The 22,192-nt window shown below is 43.1% G+C and overlaps 1 protein-coding gene across 2 annotated transcripts in view; it reads right to left on the reverse strand.

Moving 5' to 3' along the window:
- The window catches only part of SH3GL3 (SH3 domain containing GRB2 like 3, endophilin A3), a 1,443,414-nt gene extending 1,432,120 nt beyond the window's left edge, over positions 1-11,294 (reverse strand). For both annotated transcript variants that reach the window (XM_078684580.1, XM_078684579.1), the window contains exon 1: positions 11,096-11,294. In XM_078684580.1, coding sequence (XP_078540706.1) covers positions 11,096-11,140 — 45 coding nt within the window. In that variant the 5' untranslated portion in view covers positions 11,141-11,294. The remainder of the gene's footprint in view (positions 1-11,095) is intronic.
- Between the last annotated feature and the right edge of the window lie 10,898 nt (positions 11,295-22,192).

Genomic DNA, 22,192 nt, shown 5'->3' on the forward strand with positions numbered 1-22,192 from the left:
CGCAGAATACTGGAGCTCTGACCATAGACAATATAACTATACACCCTAGGGGTATTTCAGACCATTCCCCAATGACCTTAACACTGTCCTGCCAGGAAAAGACCCGTAAACGAATACACCCGATATATCCAGGATATTTTAAAATCCCCGCGATTCGAAAAGACTTACGGACAGCCACGAAGTACTACTTTGCTGAAAACACCACATCGGTTTCCTCTCCCTCAGTTCCTTGGGAGGCTTACAAGACTGTCTTAAGGGGGCAAGCCAAATCGTCCGTCACGGGGTACAAACTGTCACAACAGAAGGAATTAGCAGACCTAGAGCTTGCACTACACACGTCAAACACGAATCACATGGAAGACCCAACACCGGAATCCCTGCACACACTACAATTATGTCAGCAACGCCATGGGGACCATCTGAAGAGATGGACCATTGACAATATTGCAGCAACCGCCCATAGAGTTTATGACATAGGAGACAAGGCAGGAAAAATGTTAGCCTGGTTAGGCAAGAAAGGGAGGGGTCCTGGAGCCATCTTACAACTGCGCGCCTCCGACGGCACACTTAGATCTCGCCCAGATGATATCGTCGGCACTTTGGCTGACTATTTCCACTAAGTGTACACCCCGGATAGAGAGGTAACGAGAGAGGTAGTCACGGATTACCTCAGCCGCATACCAACCCCAACACTTACACCAGAAGCGTCCGAAGAATTAGAAGCCGACATTACGTCGGACGAAATACAATTGGCCATTACGGCAGTGCAATCCAGGAAGGCGATGGGCCCCAATGGGATCCCTATTGAATGGTATAAGTTGATGTCTGAGGAGTTGAGCGCGCCACTGTTAGCCATGTACACAGATAGCCTGGCACTTACTGAGCTCCCACTGGACCAGAGGACCGCGACTATCGTGGCGATCACAAAACCGAGCAAGCCCCCTACAGAATGCAGTTCTTATCGCCCTATCTCTCTCTTAAATGCGGAAGCGAAAATACTGGCGAAACTGCTGGCTACTAGACTAATGACCCACCTTCCACAATTGATCCATCCAGACCAATCGGGATTTATGCCTCAGAAGTACAGCTCTGAACCTTCGGCGACTTCATGGGGCGCTGGCTCGAGCGCCGCAACTGTCGACGGCAGCGGTGATATTGTCCTTAGACGCGAAGATGACATTCGATATGGTCGAGTGGCAATACCTCTTTGCAGTGCTCTCGCATATGGGCTTCGGTCCTAAATTTATATCTTGGATCCGCCTCTTGTACACACGTCCGGTGGCACACGTAGTGGCAAACGGCCACGTCTCACACTCGATCCCGCTTGCGAGGGGGGACATGCCAGGGATGACCCCTGTCCCCATTGATATTTGCCCTGGTGTTAGAGCCGCTGGCGACTCTGATTAGGACTACGCCACCGTTGAAAGGCGTCAATTGGGAGGAGGGATGGGAGGATAGGGTTTCCCTCTACGCAGATGATATGTTGGTTTATCTGATGGAACCAGAGCAAGGGATACCGGAACTCCTAGTCCTTTGTGATACCCTGGGGCGGCATCGGGCTATACGATGAATTGGACAAAGTCCGTGATTTATGTACTACGCGGACCGGAGCCAGTCCTGCCTGCAGGGTGCCAGCTGGAGTTGGCGGAAGAGTCTTTTAAATATCTTGGTATACATGTCACCAGGACCCCGTCTGAGTTCTATGACAAAAATCTGAGACCGCCGCTAGATCACCTAAGGCGGGTCGTGCAGTGCTGGGCTGGTCTGACTCTGACACTGTTGGGAAGGGCAGCGTTGTATAAAACGATGGCGTTGCCCCGCTTCCTATATGCGCTTGAAAACACCCCGTGTCCGGTGTCGCCGCGCTACTTTCAGCAGGTAACGGCCTTAGTTTCTAACCTACTATGGGGCAATCGCCCTGCCCTTATAGCGCATGCAAAGCTGAATCGCAGCTGGTATGGGGGAGGAATTGCATTGCCAAACCTAAAGATGTATTACTGGGCGGCGCAGCTCAAGGTTATTAATTACTGGATACATACACCCCAAAACTATCCGGCGTATAGCTCAGCTAGGCACCCACAGCTTATTGGCGGCGCTCTATCACAAAGGGGTGGCGGCACGACTTATAGGCCCCACAAACCACACAGTGAAACTATGGTACGCGGCACAGGCAAAACTTGGGTGGAACGGTGTGATCACTAAACTAACTCCGTTATGGGATGCTAAGGCGCTAGGGCACTTGAGACGGAGCAAGGGCTTTACACAATGGGACAATATTGGTTTATCAACAGTGGGAGACTTGTGGGCGGACCGGACTGTAATCCCGTTCCCCCAACTCCAGCAACAATTTGGACTAGGCCCGAACGAACTCTACAGATACGTACAAATCAGACATGCTTTGTGCACCGTGATACATACAGATACGGACGTCCATGAAGCCTCCCTGGTAGAAGACAGACTGCTTACAGATTTTATGCAACACAGCGCCACCTCACTCACATACCGCAAACTGATAAACGATCTCACTGACCCTACAGGTAAACTGCGAGAGGTGGGGGAGCGAGCTGGGCGACATGGACGAAACAGAATGGAACGAAGCATTAGCCTCCCCGAAAGAAATAGGCATCTCTGCTAAGTTCCGTTTGATGCAACTTAAGATACTGCACCGGGTGTACTACACCAGAACCACCTTACATAAATTTCACCGGGCACAACACCCGTATTGTCTTTGCGGGTGCGGGGAGGAGGGGACGTTTCTACACACCATCTGGGAATGTCCGAGAGTGATGGAGTATTGGAGGTAGGTAATGCGTACAGTCTCCCAGGCATTGGAGACCACTGTCATTCCTGAACCCTGCAAATGTCTACTGAACATATGGGAGACTAACGATCTCGCTCGTCACGGTCAAATCTGGGGAACGATAGGCATGATGGTGGCTAAGAGAGACATAGCGCAGAAGTGGGGAGCAACTGACACGCCTATGCTGGCGTACTGGTGTAGAAACATGGACGCACTAATGCTAACAGAACGAGCGGTGTATACAGCAAGTGCGTGTCCGCGTAAGTGGAATAAGATCTGGATGCCATGGAATACGTATAGGGGGGACCTATATGACCCACTACCTGAAGAAACCAATACAGATTCTGAGGGTGCGATGGATGAGGATGATGATAGTTTGGATCGAGGGGTGTGAGTGGTAGTGCCTACGACTCCACGTGACTCCTATAGACGACTTAATACGAGGACGTGACACAGCCAGCGTACACATAGCCGTACGCAAAGACTGCATACCAATTTAGATATCGTGCATGAAGTCAGCTGCCCAGTTATTGTTTGGTTACTGTTCATATTACCTATTTGACGATGTACTGCAATGTATACACTATACAAGAAGTCAGATGTTATTCTATTCACAGCATGCACCAATTGAAATTTTGAAGCTTATTCAATATGCCGCCGGACCCAAGGTTGTCGGTTGACGGGCTGTGTTGCTCCGATAGTACAAAACGATCGTTACATGACATCCCGGCCGGCCCCTTGGGTTGTAGGCCCAAAGCTGTGTATTACTACTATTTTGCAATAAAAGTCTTTAACCAAAAAAAAAAAAATATATATATATATATTTTACAAATACCACCTATTCCTTATTTGCGAATCGCAAATTGAGATTCACAAATAAGGAATACCTTCCCATTCATTCCTATTGGCTAGAAGGCCATAGGTATGAATTGGAAGACATTCTCAATTTGTGATTCTCAATTAGCGAATCGCAAATTGAGAATGCAATATCAAGTTTGCAAGGGTGTCACTAGGACACCCTTTTGCACCCCTGAAATAAACATGTGTGCACATGTGGGACACATACATGCGCTAAGGGGATGTATGTGCGCCACATGGGACTTTGAAAAATGCAAAAAAGTGAATTTTTCAAAGAAATCACAAATTACCACCAACCTGAAGTTGGTGGTAATTTAAGATTCCTTAAGCCAAAATCGCACAACTTGGGTGCTTCCTACATTGCATTTAAGGAATCGCAATTTGGGATTCCTTAAATGCACTAGCAAAACAAGGAATCGCACATTTTGCGATTCCTTATTTTGCGTGTGGGTTTTTGTGTGCTACATAGCACACTGCCCAAATTGTGGTCGCAAATGCAGACGTTCTGCTAATTTCTACATTTGCGATCGCAATTGGGCTACCTACGTAGGGCCCCAAGTCTCTTGGATTTCTCTAAAAAGGCTCACAACTTTTGGAAGCTCCAGGGACTTCTTATTTATCGCCCACCTGGGCCTTGAGCTGCTTTTTCACAAGCTCTGATGACACATATGGAATCCTGTATGGATTCTGACTCTATGCTAAATTTCGGTGATTTTAACTATCATCTTGAATTAGGTAACAATACTGATACCTGCAGATTATTAGACAACATGACAGCCTTTGGTTTCAATCAATTGGTTATGAAACCTACCCATCAGGCGGACCATACATTGGATGGCATTTTCTATAATAATGATGAGATCAATGTGACCAATGTGACTGCTCTTCCTTGGTCAGATCATAGAGCAGTGTATTTCAAGTGTAAAACCTCTCTGTACGGGTCCTATACGCAGAATGCTGAAGCGAAAACAGAAATCAGATGTTGGAATAAGGTCCTACCAAATGATTTAGAATCTGCACTGGGTCAGCCTCTGATTTGGGCAGTTAAGACCAATGACAGGGCAGTAGCAGATTTTAATCAATGGCTTCTGGCAGCAGCAGACACTGTGGCCTCGGAGAAAGTGGTGACGGTTAAGAGGCTTAAGCCCTCTGCGCCGTGGTATAACTCAGAGCTGAAAGGTCTGAAAGCCAGTGGCAGGAGAGCTGAACGATTTTGGAGGCAAAATTACAATAAGGATAGTAAAACGGTCTATAATTAGGCCCTTACACAGTATCAAGAGGCCATTGTTAGGGCAAAACAGCTGTTTTATACACAGAGGATTGAAAATGCTAGTAACTCCGCTAAAGAGCTGTTCAAGGTGATCACTTCTCTATCTAAACCCCAGCAAGATGAGGTTTCAGCCAGATCAAGAGATGTGTAACAACTTGGCCACACATTTCCAAAATAAAGTCCACCTTATCTATGACGACCTTCAGAAGAGTCGCATAGACATGGATGAGGAACTACATATTGAGGCAGAACCAGTTCATGCCAGTCTAGTCAGTTTCCCTGTAGCCACTAATGTGGAGATTCTGAATATACTAGGCTCAATATAAATCAGGTTCGCCTATTGACCCGTGTCCCCCTAGAATCATGCATTTAGGGGCTAGTAAAATCGTCGGCAACTTAAATCCTCTAATCAATCATGTGCTTGAGTCAGGGAAGTATCCGACTGCTTGGAAGAAGGCGATAATTAGACCTATTCCGAAGATATCCACTTTGGATCCTTCGGAACTTAAGAACCAGCGCCCTATAGCAGGTCTTCCTATGGCAGCTAAAGTGCTGGAGAAAATACTGAATAATACTCTAACAGAGTACTTGGATACTAATAATCTGTTGGACCCGACCCAACACGGTTTTAGAACCCACCATTCCACAGAAACTGCCCGTACGGTAGCAACTGAGGAGATTCGGAAAACTGTCGACAGAGGGGGTGAGGCGATTCTCATCTTGATAAATCTGTCGGAAGCTTTCAACACTGTAAATAATTCGGTGCTAGTCCAACATTTACAGGATATTGGTATCGGTGGCTCAGCCTTGGCTCTCCTTGCATCATTTTTGGAAGGAAGAGAACAAAAGCTGTATTGGGAGGGAATGCAATCAGAGGGTTTCAGTCTCTTTTGTGGCATCCTGCAGGGTTCAGCACTCTCGCCGATGCTTTTTAATATCTACGTCACTCCCTTGGCGAGACTTGTCAGGAAACACGGCTTCGCGAATGTATCCAACGCGAATGATTCCCAGCTAATCATCTCATTAGCCAAACAACCTGAGGATACTGCTGCCAGGTTTCATGGATGCCTTTTGGAGATCCTGACCTGGATGAACCAGGGCTATCTAAAGATCAATATAGACAAGACAGAAGTCATGGAATTTTGGCCAGGACAATCCCTGTGGAACTCCGCGTGGTGGCCAACAAGTGCAGGGGAATGCCCCAAGCCGGTGCCTAAAGTTAGAAATCTGGGGATAATTTTTGATAGTCAGCTCAATTTTTCAGCGCATGTAAACAGCCTTACCTCTTCCTGTTTTTTCCTTATAAAAAAAATGAGAAAAATCTTCCCTTTCATTCGCCAGGCTTTGCAAAAGACAGTGGTAGTGGGCCTTCTGCTGCCTAAATTAGACTACTGTAATGCGCTGCTTCTGGGGCTTGATAAAGCCCAGAGTAACAAATTATAGTCTTTGCAAAAGGCAGCTGCTAGGTTGCTGCTACATATTCCCAAAGGCAGTTCTACGTCAAAGGGAATCAGAGCCCTCCATTGGCTCCCCATACAGCAAAGGGTAGAGTTCAAGGCCTTATGCACTGTCCATAAAGTGCTCTATGGGGGAGGGGCCAAGGATATGCAGAGACTATTCAGGCCCTATATTCCAGCTAGGACATTAAGATCTAGCAATGCCTGCCTCATGCAAGTAGAAAAAATCGGGAGAGTCAGATGGGGTGGAAAAGCATTCTCCCATCGTGCAGCTAAGTTATGGAATAAGCTGCCATCTAACTTGCGACTCCAGCCCAATTATCGAATTTTTAGGAAGATCTTAAAAACTCTGCTGTTCCCACAAATATAGTTTGACATCTAGGTGATACCCCCTCACTTACATTAGCGCCAAGATGCTGTTGCATTTGTGCGCTATATAAATGTGCATCCGATCCTATCCTTAGCACAAATTTTTAAAAATGGCACAGTATGCAGCATTACTTAGGCTTAACATATGCAACCCATCTTTTCAAAGACACCTAGTAACACTGAAATGTTAATTATTTTAATTTTTGATTATTCATTTTTAGGACCAAAAATACATTTATTTAATTAGTATGCTAGAATACCTCAGCTTAGAAGACAAATCACGCTCAATTCCACCATATCTGTTAATTTAGATGACCCAAAACCTTCTTTCCAACGTGCATTTATCAACATTCTAAACCACTTTGTTTTTTTCGCCATACATTGTTATAGGAATATTTTTTTAATTTTATGCATTAACAAGCATGTACAATGCAATAGGTCTTGCAATTACGAGAGTTTGAGCTATTAGCATTGTAAATGGCAATGCCTTTTAGAATATTAAAAGGCATTGTCATTTGCAATACCAATAAGTCAAACTTTGGCAAAAGTTAGACCTATTTCATCGTAGAGCATGGTGTCCATAAATCGGGCGCCGCGCTCACCGATAAAGTAAAAAAAAAAAAACCAGCATGGTGTCCCTGAAGCAGGCGCCGCGTTCCACATTATAGTTAAAGAAAACAATGAAACTGAGTCTGGTGTCCCTAAAGCGGGCACCGCACTCAGCATGCAATTAAAAAAAAAATGTGAAAGAACGTAGTCATTGTGCCGCGAGTGCTGTGGTAGTAGGGAACAGCCACTTTTAAAGTTAGAGTGGTATAGCGCTCTATACGAAAAGCACCTGCCATTGTCCTGTGCGGGCACGCTGCAGCCACCATTGTTCCCATTAGTGACTAAATAGTGCTCACCCACATATAATGCAGACTGTGTAACAAGCCAAGTAAAAGGTCCAGTCGTTATGGGAGGTAACAAATGGGACAAGGCGGTACCAAGGAGGGACTAGCAATCCTACTTACAAATCAGAAGACAGCATTTACGAAGGACAATGACACAACCTAATGACAAATATGGGCGTAGAGTGGGTGGGGCTTCCAGTGCCTATCCCAAGACAGCATGCCTTGTAGAGTGAGCAGCGCATGCACACTGCCCTTAAGCTCAACCTAAAAATCAGTATTAAACAGAAAACTTCCATGTAGTAGAAATTCTTTATTTAGATATAACACAGATATCTTTAAAAGAGGATTACATAGTTCACGTTTTATACAACTTATTAAAAATAAAAACAACAAGACAGTCAATTAGCCAGGCATGATAAAAATAGGGGTCTTCCGCATCCTCAGCCTCCTAGGTCCATAAAAAAAAAAATATATTTTTATGAAGGATAAAAACCAGAAGAAAAAAAAATAGTACAAAAGTTAAAATCTAATATACTGGGAACTTCACCCCATTTTCTTTACTCTCACTGAGTTGGATATCAAACAACTAAAAAACGACCCAATTCTCCTAGGGGTACTACTCATATTCTTTTCGTTTCATCCCCCTAGAAATTTGGGATGTATCGTAAGGGTCATTAAGTAATAAAAAAGAAAAAGGAAATAAGAGGGAGGATTTAGCAGGACCTCTTTAAGTTAAAATTACGATAAGCTTGCTGGATGAACTTTGTGAGTCTGATATTCAAGTCAGTGTTTTCAGGGTTCAGAGCCACAATGATGGCTTGCCTGCAGGTTCGGGCGCCCAACCTATTCCATTCGGGTTTTAGTTTGCACCTGCGTTGGAGGTTAAAGGCTGGGCAAAGGCAAACCACGTGTAGCAATGTTTCGGCTGTTTTACCGCACCCTCTGCAGGTTAGATCTTCCACTGTCCGTCTCCAAGGAGGTAAATCTTGCAGAAAACGCCAATCACCCATTCTAATGGCTATAAGGGTGCGTTTTAGATACAGTGGATATGTGCAGGAAAAGTAAGCGGCGGGGAGTAGCCGACTGTAAGAATTTACAAGGGCCCAAGAATGGCTGCGTTTTGAGAAGAGTGCTTTGTCTGTGATGAGTGATCTCATTCTTACACATTTTTTGATGGCGATTTTAAACGCTGTCTGACTGGGGTTAAGAGCCCATAGGTCACCTGCTGACATTTGTTGAATGTAGTCCTTAAAAAGGCGACCAAACGTTCCACCTGGATTTTTCTGGGAGATTTCCAGCCAGACTAGAGATTCTAGTGAGCCTGGGTTAGCCTGCCTCAGCTTGTGACACAAGTTTAGATATGCACCAATATTCAAAACCTCATAGTTTGGTAGCCCCATCTCCAGTCTTATCTGTGCAGCAGATGCAGAAGTTGGCAACTGGAGGACCTTTTTATAGATTTTGGTGGTATGTTGATTTAGGGCCGTATTCAATTTACCCTTGAATGACTCTATCCCGTATGATAGGGTGGGGCCGATTTTCGCTCTCAGGACTTCCAGGAGGGGCGAAAGGGTTGGACCTGAGAGGTTTTTCGAAAGCTTGGTTAAAGATACTGCAAGGGTCGTGGCTTTAACTGCAATCTCGTGACGCTGTTTTAAAAGGTTGCCCCTTGAATCCAGGTGGACACCAAGATATTTATACGATTGACCAATCGCGAGGCTTATGTTGTTGAAAGTCCACCCACCGCAGACATGTCGTTTCTTCCCAAAGGGGACTACTTGGGTTTTCTTTAGATTGACTTCTAATTGATTCGCTATTGTGTAGCGAAGCAGTGTGTCAAGGAGCCTTTGCAGCCCGACCTTGGTGAGGCTGAAAAGAACTAGGTCATCGGCATATAACAGATTGCTGAGTGCCGTGCCGCCCACCTTTGGAGGATGACTATTAGTTTCATCCAGGGTCTGTGACAGATCTGCTATAAACAGATTAAAGAGAAGGGGGGCCAGCACGCATCCCTGTTTTACACCTCTCGTTGTCATAATTTTCCGGGAGAGATGCGTGCCGGACCCTAACTTCACTCGTACCCAGGTACGAGAGTGAAGTTGAATCATGGCCTCCAGTAGTTTGTCAGGGATTCCCCACTTCCTTAGCTTTTCCCATAGGGCCGCCCTAGGAACCCTATCAAATGCTGCTTTGAAATCGACAAAGCAGCATAGCACTGTCCTGGATGTTAAGAGTGCTTTGTCGACGATGGTTGACACTGCTAGGAGATTGGTCATAGTCCCTGAGTTGGCAACAAACCCCGTTTGATTCATCGGGATCCGGTTGTGTTCCGTTGCCCAATGCTTCAGGTCCTCCAAGAGGAGGCCTGCATAGTGCTTAGCCTCAATGTCCAAAAGAGCTATGAGTCTGTAGTTGTTAGGGGCAGCGCGAGATCCTGATTTATAAATTGGATGTATTATTGCACCCCGCCATGAATCTGGGATGGTTGCGGTTCTCAGGGCGTAGTTGAAAAGGTTTGTTAGAGTTCCTGACCAAAAAGCTACATCAGATTTGAAAAGGTTCTGTGGCAGGCCATTTGGGCCCGGTGCTCCATCTGATCTTGCTTTAACTTCCATGTATTTCAGAACAACGCTTCCTTGTTCTTAGTCCTCTAGACAGTGCTGCTAGATGCTTCTGTGGTTATAGTAGTAAGTCCTCATTCCAAGTCCTCTAGACAGTGCTGCTATTCTGGTCTATTCTGTAATTCTGCATTCTAATTCTTCCAGACAGTTCTGCTAGCTGCTTCTCTAGTCCTGTCAGTAACTCCTCCATTGTATATCCTCTCTGGAGTACTGTAGCTGCATCTTTGGTCCTATCAGTAATTCCTCAGTCTAAGTCCTCTAGACAGCGCTGCTAGCTGCTTTTCTGGTCCGGTTGGTAATTCCTCATTCTAAGTCCTCTACACAGTGCTGCTACCTGCTTCTCTGGTCTCATTGGTTATTACTTATTCTAAGTCCTCTACATAATGCTGCAGCTGCTTCACTGGTCACAGCGGTAACTCCTCATTCTAAGTCCTCTAGACAGTACTGCAGCTGTGTCTCCATTCATACACACACTACACTCCAAACCAAGACACAGAGATAAAAGTCATTGTCATTTACGACACCAATAGCTCTAACTCTAACATATGCGAGACCTATTGCATTGCAAATGCTTGTTTACGACTTGTGCCTCGGCTGAAAGCAGATAGCCTTTACCCACGGCAGACAGCCGAGCTTTAAATACAGTAGCAACAGAAAAGCACTTGCCTTCCAAACTAGTTACTAGCTGAGGAAACCCATCTGCTATCCCAGAGCCCCTCACCAATCTGCTGAGAACAGTCCATGTGCCTGCCAATACCATGTTAGAGGGTCCTTATTTGCCCACCTTCACGACAAGGCATCTATCTCTCAATAACCGCCGTCCTTACCTGATGCGTCTTATGATACCGTTTCTTTATCCCGGCCACAGACATGCTTCTGCTTTTAGGCTCAGAAGCGCAGCTCCTTTCCCTGCCCGGAATCTGCTCTTTTTTGTGTAAAATACACTAAGCTGCAGCCACTTGCGTCTTCTTAAATCAAACCTTGAGAACGGGCCGTTACTCCACGGCTGCCGCTGTCAAGGCAGCACTGACAGTCAACTCCGAGCCAGCAGACAGGTCGCCACGCCCCTTGCGTGTGATGTCATGGTGGTTCCTGCGCTCCCGTAGGCTCGCTGCCTTTCCGTATGTAAATAAGCCGCATTTAGGCAAGGTGTTTGTGTGGTAGGTATCCTGTGGCGAAGCGCACTTAGGTGTCTAACGTCGATTGTCTAAAAACACGCCCTGATACTTTTTACCCGCATTCAGCTTCTCTTAAAAAAAAAAAATCGCCACGGAAGTCTTTACCTTGAATGGGATTTATTAATATTGTTAGTTGCCCAATTAATAGTGGCTGATGCAGATAGTTAGTTATCGCATACGTACCTGTAATCATCTTTACGCTTGTGTGTAATAAAGGGGAACAGATTCTGCGTCAATACGCATACAAATATTTAAGCCTAGCCAGAGAAAATAATGGGACTCAATAAAACTAGTGATTGGAAGGAATTACTGTTTATTATACGTGCATTCTTGCATGCCTAGTTTTATATTATTTCTATAAGACTTTTTTTCTGTTTAACTTATTTTTATTTTCATATAAAAAGAACATAATAAGTGATAACAGAATAAACACACCTGTTACAATACAGTTGGAGCACGAAATGTTATGGAACACCAGCTTTAAAGGTTATGTTGGAAGACCACTTAAGCCATAGCAAGGATCATGAAATACAAGGATGGATATATAATATTGTGTGCTTTGAAATCAGGGTCAGTCCGAGTGTAACTTGCCAAATACGTTGGCTCATAGAGAAAGAGGGATAGAATAGAGTAAAGGTGCGCAAGAAGAGAAGGAAGAAAGAGATAGGCAAGAGAGGGAAGGTTGCTCTGGGTTGGATCCCTAGAGTCATCCGCACTCTAAGGGTCGCCAAGGTTTACACACCTCACAGTGCCAAGTGCATATATTATAACAGACTCTACCCAACCAGTCAACTGAACCTAGAGTTTTCTTAGGTCAAGAAAGCTATGCAGGGTTTGTCTTTGCTTTACAGGTATGAATTCTGTGGAAAACTCTCACATGTGATCTGAAAGTGAAAACACACTTGCTGAATTTTAAAATATTGCTTAATTGCTTTGGTTGCTCACTAAATTTCACCAAGAACATCAGACGAGTGAAGGTTCTTGAATGCAGAACTCGGGTTTGAATTGTGAGGACAGGAAGAAGTGGCGCTCAGGGCTGTGTGATCATTGAGTATGTCAAGAGAGTGTCAATATTCGCGGTGCAAGACAGGTCAGGGGAGAACAAACCCAGACGGCAAACAACCCCTTTACTGGTGTAGGAAGACCTATACCAAATGGAAGGGAAACAGGTCCTGTGAACACGCATCCAGTAAGTGGCCCTAGAGTCAGGACTCGATCGGTGGGAACAAAGATCTCTTGAGGTAGAAATGAAGTTCAAACACAGTGGTTATGATTGTGAAGAAGATTTATAGGTCAGTTCAAATAATAATATCCAGCCAACACGTGTTTCGTCACACCATGAAGGGGATGGGACTCATCAGCGCTAAGAAGGACATGGAAAAATGATACAAGACAAGTGAAAGGCAATTAGAAAACGGGCAGATAGGATGTGACATAGATAGTAGGTGGGTGACTGCATCAGAAAGTGGGATAGTCTTACGGTGGTAGTGGAGACCTTATGGTGCGTAAAGACAGAGTGTAAAATCGAACAAAAAAAACCCATATAAAACCAAAACATAAGGTGAGGTGCATCTGAAAGTCTTATTAAAGCCACAAGCTAGTCTGACAATGAAATGGCACTCTGAAAGGGAAGACTGGTAGTCAAAACATTGACTGTCACGTTTTTTCCTAAGAGAAGACAAATATGAAAAATATGTAAAGTATGACTGCACGCGTGAGCAAAAGGGTAGGGTGCATGTGAAGACGAAATAATCATGCGTAAAGCTCAAATACGACTGTTAGAATAGCAAAATGGTGGAAAAAACAGCCTTAACTGTAAGCAACAATTCGAGCCCAGGTAATGACAACAAAAAGCAGAATCAACGATATTTAAAATTAAAATCAAAAGGCTAGGAAGGATGTAAAAAAGCGTGCCCACTGCATGGTTTAAGGAAAGGAATCAGACCAATATAATGCTTGGAGGTCAGGGTCAGAAAAACTGGATCATCTATACACAAGTTGCAAAATGTGAAAGAAAAAGGCAAGGTAGCATGTCAAATGAGCGAATGCGTGTGTGCAAGCAATAGGTCCACAAACGTGTGGTGATTAAAATCTGGGATAACAGTAAGGCAAGTCTCGAAATTAATATACCAAATGGGTCCGTCCGGACACTAAATATCATACTACACAAAGTGATGTACTCGAGAGAAACGTGACATAGGGAAAATAACGTAAAATACATACATTGATTGTGACACAAAGCGCTGATTACGATTCTCAAAAAAATGCAATACGAGTTGTGTACTCAGTAGACAAAGAGGTGTTTTACCTTTTATTTTATTATATATATATATATATTTTACAAGAAATCGTTAAATAATATATTATATATTATATAATATTATATATATATATATATTATATATATATATAATTTATTATATATATATAATATTTATATATATATATATATATATATATAATATTATATATATATAATTTATTATATATATATATATATTTTATATTATATTATATATATTATTATTATTATTATATATATATATATATATATATATTATATATATATTATATATATATATATAATATTATATATATATATATATATATATATAATATTATATATATATATAATTTATTATATATATATATATATTTTACAAGAAATCGTTGAATAATCATATATTCAGGTAAAACACGGGCAAGTAAGAAAAAACAGACAGTCGAGAAAAAGAACGTGAAAAAGAGCGAAACCTGAAGAGAGCCATGAGAGAAATAGGAACGGAAAGTAAAGGCACATAATTAAAAGTTAAATAACTGCTAACGTAAGCGAAAATTTATAAAATTACAAGGACTGCTATGGTACCTGTAATGCTTGTCATGGGGTCGGGGTTCTGAAAAGGTGACAAAACCACAAAGAGATGGTATAAGCAAATGAAGAAAACGGTAAAGGCATAGGATATACCACGGCTAAAACTAAGCAGGAAGGTATCGGAGTCTTACCGGGATGGCGGAAAAGATTCATTTGCAAGCCACCTAAGTCCCCTGCTATCGGAACGGTAAAATAATCTGGACTGGTGCGTCACAGACCCAAAACGGGGACCTAAAAGGGGAAACGGGGGATTTCGTAAGTAAACACGGCGGGAGCTCCTGGGGCCACCAGAGGTGTCTATATACGAGAAACACCAGCAAGGCTTACCTGAAAAGGAGAAGGCGCACAGGTGTGTGCGCGCGGGAAATGTAGAACATCCGGGTAATGGAGTCAACGTGTGTGCACTCGAAAGAGGTAGAAATACTTTCACCCGCAAGGTTCAAATGGTGAAGGGCGTGGCCTGCGTAAGGAAAGTGAGTAGCACTAGAGTGCTGACCTGATATATAACTACATAGGAAGTAGGGAGGAAACCACCGGATGTGTGGTTCCTGGACATAGTGTAGAGAGGTGCAAACAACGACAATGTCTCCAAAAGGGCAAAGTCCGTATAAATGTAGTCGCACAAAATTGCCCATCTAAAAAGAAACCATCGGGCATGTAGTCCCATGGCATGGATGGGGCGTGTGAAAACCAGAAAAAACCTGGATCCAGAGTGTAGGTTGTGGAATCCAGTGATAAGGATATGGAATACAAAGGAAGGCCCAGTCTATCGAACAAAACGTTTGCAGGAATGCGCCAAAGTTGAATGGTGCACGATCCATGCAAGCAGAAAAAGGGGGGGCTCGGGCAAAAGGTGGTAAAACCGGAAGACATGACTAGGTCAATGGAAAAAAGGCTCCAAAATATAGGGAAATACAGGTATGTCGTATGTGCGCAACCAGAAAAAGTAGGCAGTAGAAAATGAGAGTAAGGAGAAAATGTGTGACATAAAGGTAAATAAAAATAAATAAAGTAACTAAGGTTAGTATACGTGCAAGGAGAAAAATTATAAGATCTCCATAGCAAGGGGAGAAGAGGCGAGTGGACGGTTGCAGTCCAAAGGAAAAGAGAAGAGCGAAAGCGAGGTGAGTACCAAAAGGTATGGAAAGTCAGCACAAGAGAAAGTATTTCAAAAGGGAAACAACTGTAAGCAGTACGAACACAGGTACAATGATACTTTTGAACAAAAATGAAACTAAAAATAAAATAAACAGGCTCTGCTGGCAGAGCGTCATTCAGAAAATGGAGAACATGGATCCAATAAAAAATAGATACAAATAAAATACGACTTAGATGAGCAAACAAAAAGGACATTGAAATAAGTACAGAAATCTAGAAAATGACAGAGGTAATGATCAAGAGCCCAGGAAATATTGAAGCTCATGGTCTATGTTGAGTCCATGCTTAACTGCCTGGAGGCGCATGATCCAGGTAGCTTCCTTTCTCCTGAGTTTTAATTCACGGTTGCCACCTCTGGTACCAGGTTCCATGACGTTGATGTCTTAGTACCTGAGACTCTTGTTGGGCCCTTGTGTGGAACAGTTGTTGATATGTGAGGCCAAGGGGTATCTGGCATCCCCATTGTGCATAGACCTCACATGCTCCATGATACGTTCCTTTAAAGCTCTGATGGTACTACCTACATAGTATTTTTTGCAGGTGCATTCAATGATGTAGATGACATATCGGGTGTTACAATTGATATTCTGGGTGATTTGGAATTTAAGGTCCCTCCAATCTGTGAACTCCTTGATTCTGTTGCATGCCCATTTGCATGCGCTGCAGCACCCACACTTGTGGAAGCCAATGGAGTAAGTGTTGAGCCAGGAGGGACTAATGGTCGCGGTAGGAACTGTGGGACTCAGTCTATTTCTCAGAGTTCTGCCCCTTCTGAATGTGAATTGGGGTTTGGTAGGGATGACATCTTTCATTGTTGTGTCGTTGAGTAATGTTTTCCAATGTTTATTACAGCTTTGCCTCATGACCACACTGGCTTCATTGTAGTCAGTGATGACCCTTGCTACTTGTTTGGTAGGTGGTACCTTGTTCTTGGAGATAAGTGTGTTCTCTTTTTTGACAGTTCCAATTCTTGCTGCTGCTTTTTCAATAGTGGCCTGCTTGTAGCCACGTTTGGCGAATCTTTCCTTCATGTCCTCGAGGCAAGTGTTGAACTCAGTGTTCTCACTGCAGTTGCGTCGTGCCCTTGTGAATTCGCCAAAAGGAATTGTTTGTATTTGGAGCATGGGATGAGAGCTGTCCGCATGTAAGAGTGCATTGCACGATGTCTCCTTACGGAAAAGTCTGCTATGCAGGGCATTGTCCTTGACATAAAGCTCGATGTCCAGAAAGGAAATACGTGAGGAGCTAGAGTGGCAGGTGAATTGCATCTCCATGTTATTAGTATTGAGATATAGGCAAAATGCATCCAATTGGTTTTGTGAACCAGACCAGAGAAGAAGGCAGTCGTCAATGTACCTGCCCCAGTATATTATATATTCTGTCCATTCTGCACCATTAGGACGCCAAAGCCATTCGGTTTCCAACGCACCCATGTAAAGGTTCGCGAAGGAAGGCGAAAATTTCGAGCCCATAGCGACCCTTTTGGTCTGTCTGTATCACTTCTGGTTGTAAATAAAGTAATTGTTACTAAGTGTCATGTTCATCATGGCAATGAGCATGTCAGTGCGTGCCCAAAAATTGGCTGGTCTGTGTTGTAGAAGTTTCATTATAGTGCGGAGGCCCAGGGCAGGATTGATTGATGTATATAACGACACCACGTCGAGCGTGGCCATGATGGTGTTGGGTTGCCACTGAATATCCGATAAGATACTCAATATATGCTTTGTGTCCTTGATGTAGGAGGGCAGGTTCCTGACCATGGGATTCAAGAATAGGTCGACGAATTAGGAAAGTCTTTCTGTCGGTCCCCCTATCCCTGAGATGATAGGTCTTCCTGGGGGGAAGGGTGCCGGTTCGTGTACTTTAGGAAGTATATATAAACAGGGGTAGGTGGGTCTCACAACCTTCATGTTCAGTGTTTCATCTTCATCCAGTAAACCTTCGGTTTGCCATTTTTGGAGATTCTTATTGATAAGGATGGTCAAGGGACCCATGGGGTTGGTTTTGACAGGCTCGTAACAGAGGTTGTCATTAAGTTGACGCATGATTTCGTCACTGTAGTTCGTCCGGTTCATGACAATGACATTCCCACCTTTATCTGCCTCTTTGATAATGATACTATCGTTTTTGCTGAGAAGATTCAGGGCTCTCCTCTGTCTGGTTAGGTTGTCTTTGATGTGTCTGGAATTGGTTAGGGTTTTAGACTCATAGTGGTTCAGGTTATTAAGTACCAAGTTGTGGAAGACATCGATGAAGTTGCCACTTGGCAAGGTAGGTGTCCATGTCGATTTTGTTTTAAGGCCACTGGGGATGGTGGTACAAGGGTCAATGTTTAAGTCTTGTAAGAGATTGTCTACACTCATAGGATGGTCATCGTTATCTGTGATAGATAGCAGTAGATGTGTCGCTTTTATGTCATTGATCGTCTGAAAGCTGGGTGTGTTGGTGTTGTAGATACTGATGGTATTCTTGGTGATGTCAGGGGAGTTAGCGAAATGCGTACGTAGTTTCAGATTCCTGATGAATTTGAATAGGTCGATTTTAGATTTGCATACGTCTCCTCGCTCATGTGGATTGAAGCTAAGTCCAAGCATTACAGGTAACATAGCAGTCCTTGTAATTTTATAAATTTTCGCTTACGTTAGCAGTTATTTAACTTTTAAATATGTGCCTTTACTTTCCGTTCCTATTTCTCTCATGGCTGTCTTCAGGTTTCGCTCTTTTTCAGGTTCTTTTTCTCGACTGTCTGTTTTTTCTTACTTGCCCGTGTTTTACCTCTTTGTCTACTGAGCATACAACTCGTATTGCATTTTTTTGAGAATCGTTATCAGCGCTCTGTGTCACAATCAATGTATGTATTTTACGTTATTTTCCCTATGTCACGTTTCTCTCGAGTAACATCACTTTGTGTAGCATGATATTTAGTATCCGGACGGACCCGTTTGGTATATTAATTTCGAGACTTGCCTTACAGTTATCCCAGATTTTAATCAACACACGTTTGTGGACCTATTGCTTGCACACACGCATTCGCTCATTTGACATGCTACCTTGCCTTTTTCTTTTACATTTTGCAACTTGTGTATAGATGATCCAGTTTTTTCTGACCCTGACCTCCAAGCATTATTTTGGTCTGATCCCTTTCCTTAAACCATGCAGTGGGCACGCTTTTTGACATCCTTCTAGCCTTTTTGATTTAAATTTTAAATATTGATGCTCGAATTGTTACTTACAGTTAAGGCTGTTTTTTCCACCATTTTGCAATTCTAACAGTCGTATTTGAGCTTTACGCATGGTTATTTCGTCTTCACATGCACCCTACCCTTTTGCTCACGCATGCAGTCATACTTTACATAGTTTGCATATTTGTCTTCTCTTAGGAAAAAACGTGACAGTCAATGTTTTGACTACCAGTCTTCCCTTTCAGAATGCCATTTCATTGTCAGACTTGCTCGTGGTTTTAATAAGACTTTCAGATGCACCTCACCTTATGTTTTGGTTTTATATGGGTTTTTTTTGTTCGATTTTACACTCTATGGGCCCGATGTAGGTAATCCCAGATTACCGATTCTTAAATACCGAATCATACTGATTCGGTATTTAAGAACTGGCAATCGGGATGTAGGTAATTTTACCGAATTAATTCCCGAATCGGTATGATTTGGTAATTAATTAATCGGTATTTACCGATTCTGTAATCGCCATTGATTCCCATGGGCCTTGAGGCCCATAGGAATCAATGTCAATTACCGAATCGGTAAATACCGATTCGGTAAAATTACCGAATTTGCACGGGGGACAGGGTGTCACTTTGACACCCTGTTGCACCCCTCATTCTGGCTTGTGTGCCATGTGGCACACATACATGCCCTGTGGCACAGGTGTACATGCACAGATGTGCATGTACACAGGAATTAGTTATTTACCATGACATAGTATGTCATGGTAAATAACGAATTATTAAGGGCCGGTGGCACTGTTTTCAGTGCCACCTACATCACAAACTTGAGATTCGGTAAACTTACCGATTCGGTTATTTACAGAATCTGTAAATTTACAGATTCGGTAAATTTAAGGCCCCCTACATCTCAATCACCAAATAGCGGTCAGTAACGGCCGAAATCGGCCGTTACCGACCGGTATTTGGTGACCTACATCTGGCCCTATGTCTTTACGCACCATAAGGTCTCCACTACCACTGTAAGACTATCCCACTTTCTGATGCAGTCACCCACCTACTATCTATGTCACATCCTATCTGCCCATTTTCTAATTGCCTTTCACTTGTCTTGTATCCTTTGTCCATGTCCTTCTTAGCCCTGATAAATCACATCCCCTTCATGGTGTGACGAAACATGTGTCGGCTGGATATTATTATTTGTACTGACCTATAAATCTTCTTCACAATCATAACCACTGTGTTTGAACTTCATTTCTACCTCAAGAGATCTTTGTTCCCACCGATCGTGTCCTGACTCTAGGGCCACTTACTGGATGCGTGTGCACAGGACCTGTTTCCCTTCCGAGTGAAGGTTCTTATTAGCGCCCAGATAATTTTCGGTAATTCGTGCTCTCATACCTGCTCTAAATAAATATATACACCAAAAGATCCCCTTTAATGACAATCTATCTTGCTTCACTATTGTGGCAGAATAGTTCATCACATGAAAAAAAACATGGTGTAAATTTTACCTGATGATCCGCACAACAACATGCTAATCTCAACCACTGTTGGGGGAGGATCTTCGTGACTCGCATGAGTCTTCCCACTTATGATTCATGGCTTCTTCCTGCAATCCACCCATATTCTTCCCAGTTCTTACTTGTGAGGAGAATCCTACTTCCAAGACAGAAAACAACTGGTAAATGTTGAAAATGGGAACCCTGCCCACCAAATAGAGGAGACGTAACTAGGCGGCCTCCTGTCTCAACTGAAACAAGGAGAGAGGGAGTAGAGTCTGTTGTCTGAGTAAGACCTCAAACCTGATTTCTGGAAGCTCTCTCCCTGCTGAGCTTAGGAGGAGACAGTGATTTGGGGGAACAGTGGCTGGGGACAGTGATGCTGGAACAGTTTTCGTATTGGGAGTCTGCCATCAATGTTACATCACTGATGTCAAGCATCACACAAATAACTTTAGTTTAGCAAATGAGCCATGCCTCATATAGAGTTTTTATTATTTAATTTGCTCCATCAATATAGGTGTATGTGTGTAAATACCGAAACGGTATTGCCCATTGATTCCTATGGGCTTCAAGGCCCATAGGAATCAATGGGCAATACCGAATCGGTATTTACCGATTCGGTAAATACCGAATGTTACCGATTCGGTAAATCAAAAAAAAAATTACCTACATCTCCCTCCTTCAAATTTACCGATTCATAAATACCGAATCGGTAAAATTCGGTATTTATGAGACGGTAAATTAAAGTTACCTACATCTGGCCCAAAATGTTTTCAGAGCTTCTGCTTTTGTCAGTGGAGCATCAATAGTAACCAGATGCAAAATATTATTAAAAGGAATGGAATATTTATGTAACCCAGAGATCTACAGTTTTGTGAATGCCATTTGATGACACTCTTCTTTTTGGCGATTAGATTGAGGATAGGATGTATCATCTATTCAAAGACAGGAAATATTCTTAATCCTACAATTTCCACAGTACCAATCACGGGCAACCACTCAGACGAGTGCAACCACCCGAGCAAATTACAAATTCTCAAAGAAGGAGTTTTATTGATCAGTAGCCCAATAAACAGAAACAGGATCTTTCTGAAAAAAATTCTCATTCTAGATTATGATGTGTCCCAGGTAGGCGCTAGCCGAAAGTAGCAGGTTGGAGGTCGTATGTTGCATTTTCTAGAGGAGTGGAAAACATTACCGTCAGAAGCCTGGGTGTTTCAGGGACTCCTAGGTCGAAGTGCCCTGCCAAGAGAGAAGCAATAAGCAAGGGAAAAAATTGATTATTTTGGTTTCCGTATTGGAGATCAGGAAATGAGTCTATTCTATTATCATCCTAAAGTGATTGGTGGATTTTGAATGGTGGTTAGGCCTAAAGAAAGTTAACAGAGAATTGTTTTTCTAGTATCTACAAATCGTTTTTATGGCCATGACAGATCTCTGAAAAAAATCTATTTGTACATTTGTGGCACCGATTGTAATAGTTATTTCTGAGGTTTTGTAACAAGAATCAACACAAAAGTTGGTGCTCTCATTGAAGCCCATTTTCATCTGCAAAAAAACGCCTGCTTTTCTATATCATGACAACTGTTGATCCACACCTTATCAGTCACCAACATATAACAACACCTGGAGGGGGGAGCAGCCTTTACAACGCGGGCATTACCACGCGCTGCCATTACTACTCTGCTTTTACAACGCAAGTGCACTGGAGGGCGCTGTTGGACAAGGAATAGTTTAATTTTCTATTCCAACACCTTCCCTACTGTAACGTGGGCTGGAGTTGGAATAGGAAATTAAATTATTCCACTATCCAGCGCATACAGGCAAGTCGTTATAATGACTTTCGTTGTAAAAACAGCATTGTAATGGCACGCGTGGTAATAGCCCGCATTGTGCTGACATACAACCCCTGGAGGCAACAAAGAATTGCCTGCATCACCACAGGTTTACTCTCAATCTTTCAAAAATACTAACTACTCCAATTAAAAAATATTGGAAAAACATTTTTCTACACAATCAAGAGCAACCCATTA

Source organism: Lissotriton helveticus, chromosome 3_2 (assembly GCF_964261635.1).
Source record: "Lissotriton helveticus chromosome 3_2, aLisHel1.1, whole genome shotgun sequence".
NCBI lineage: Eukaryota > Metazoa > Chordata > Amphibia > Caudata > Salamandridae > Lissotriton > Lissotriton helveticus.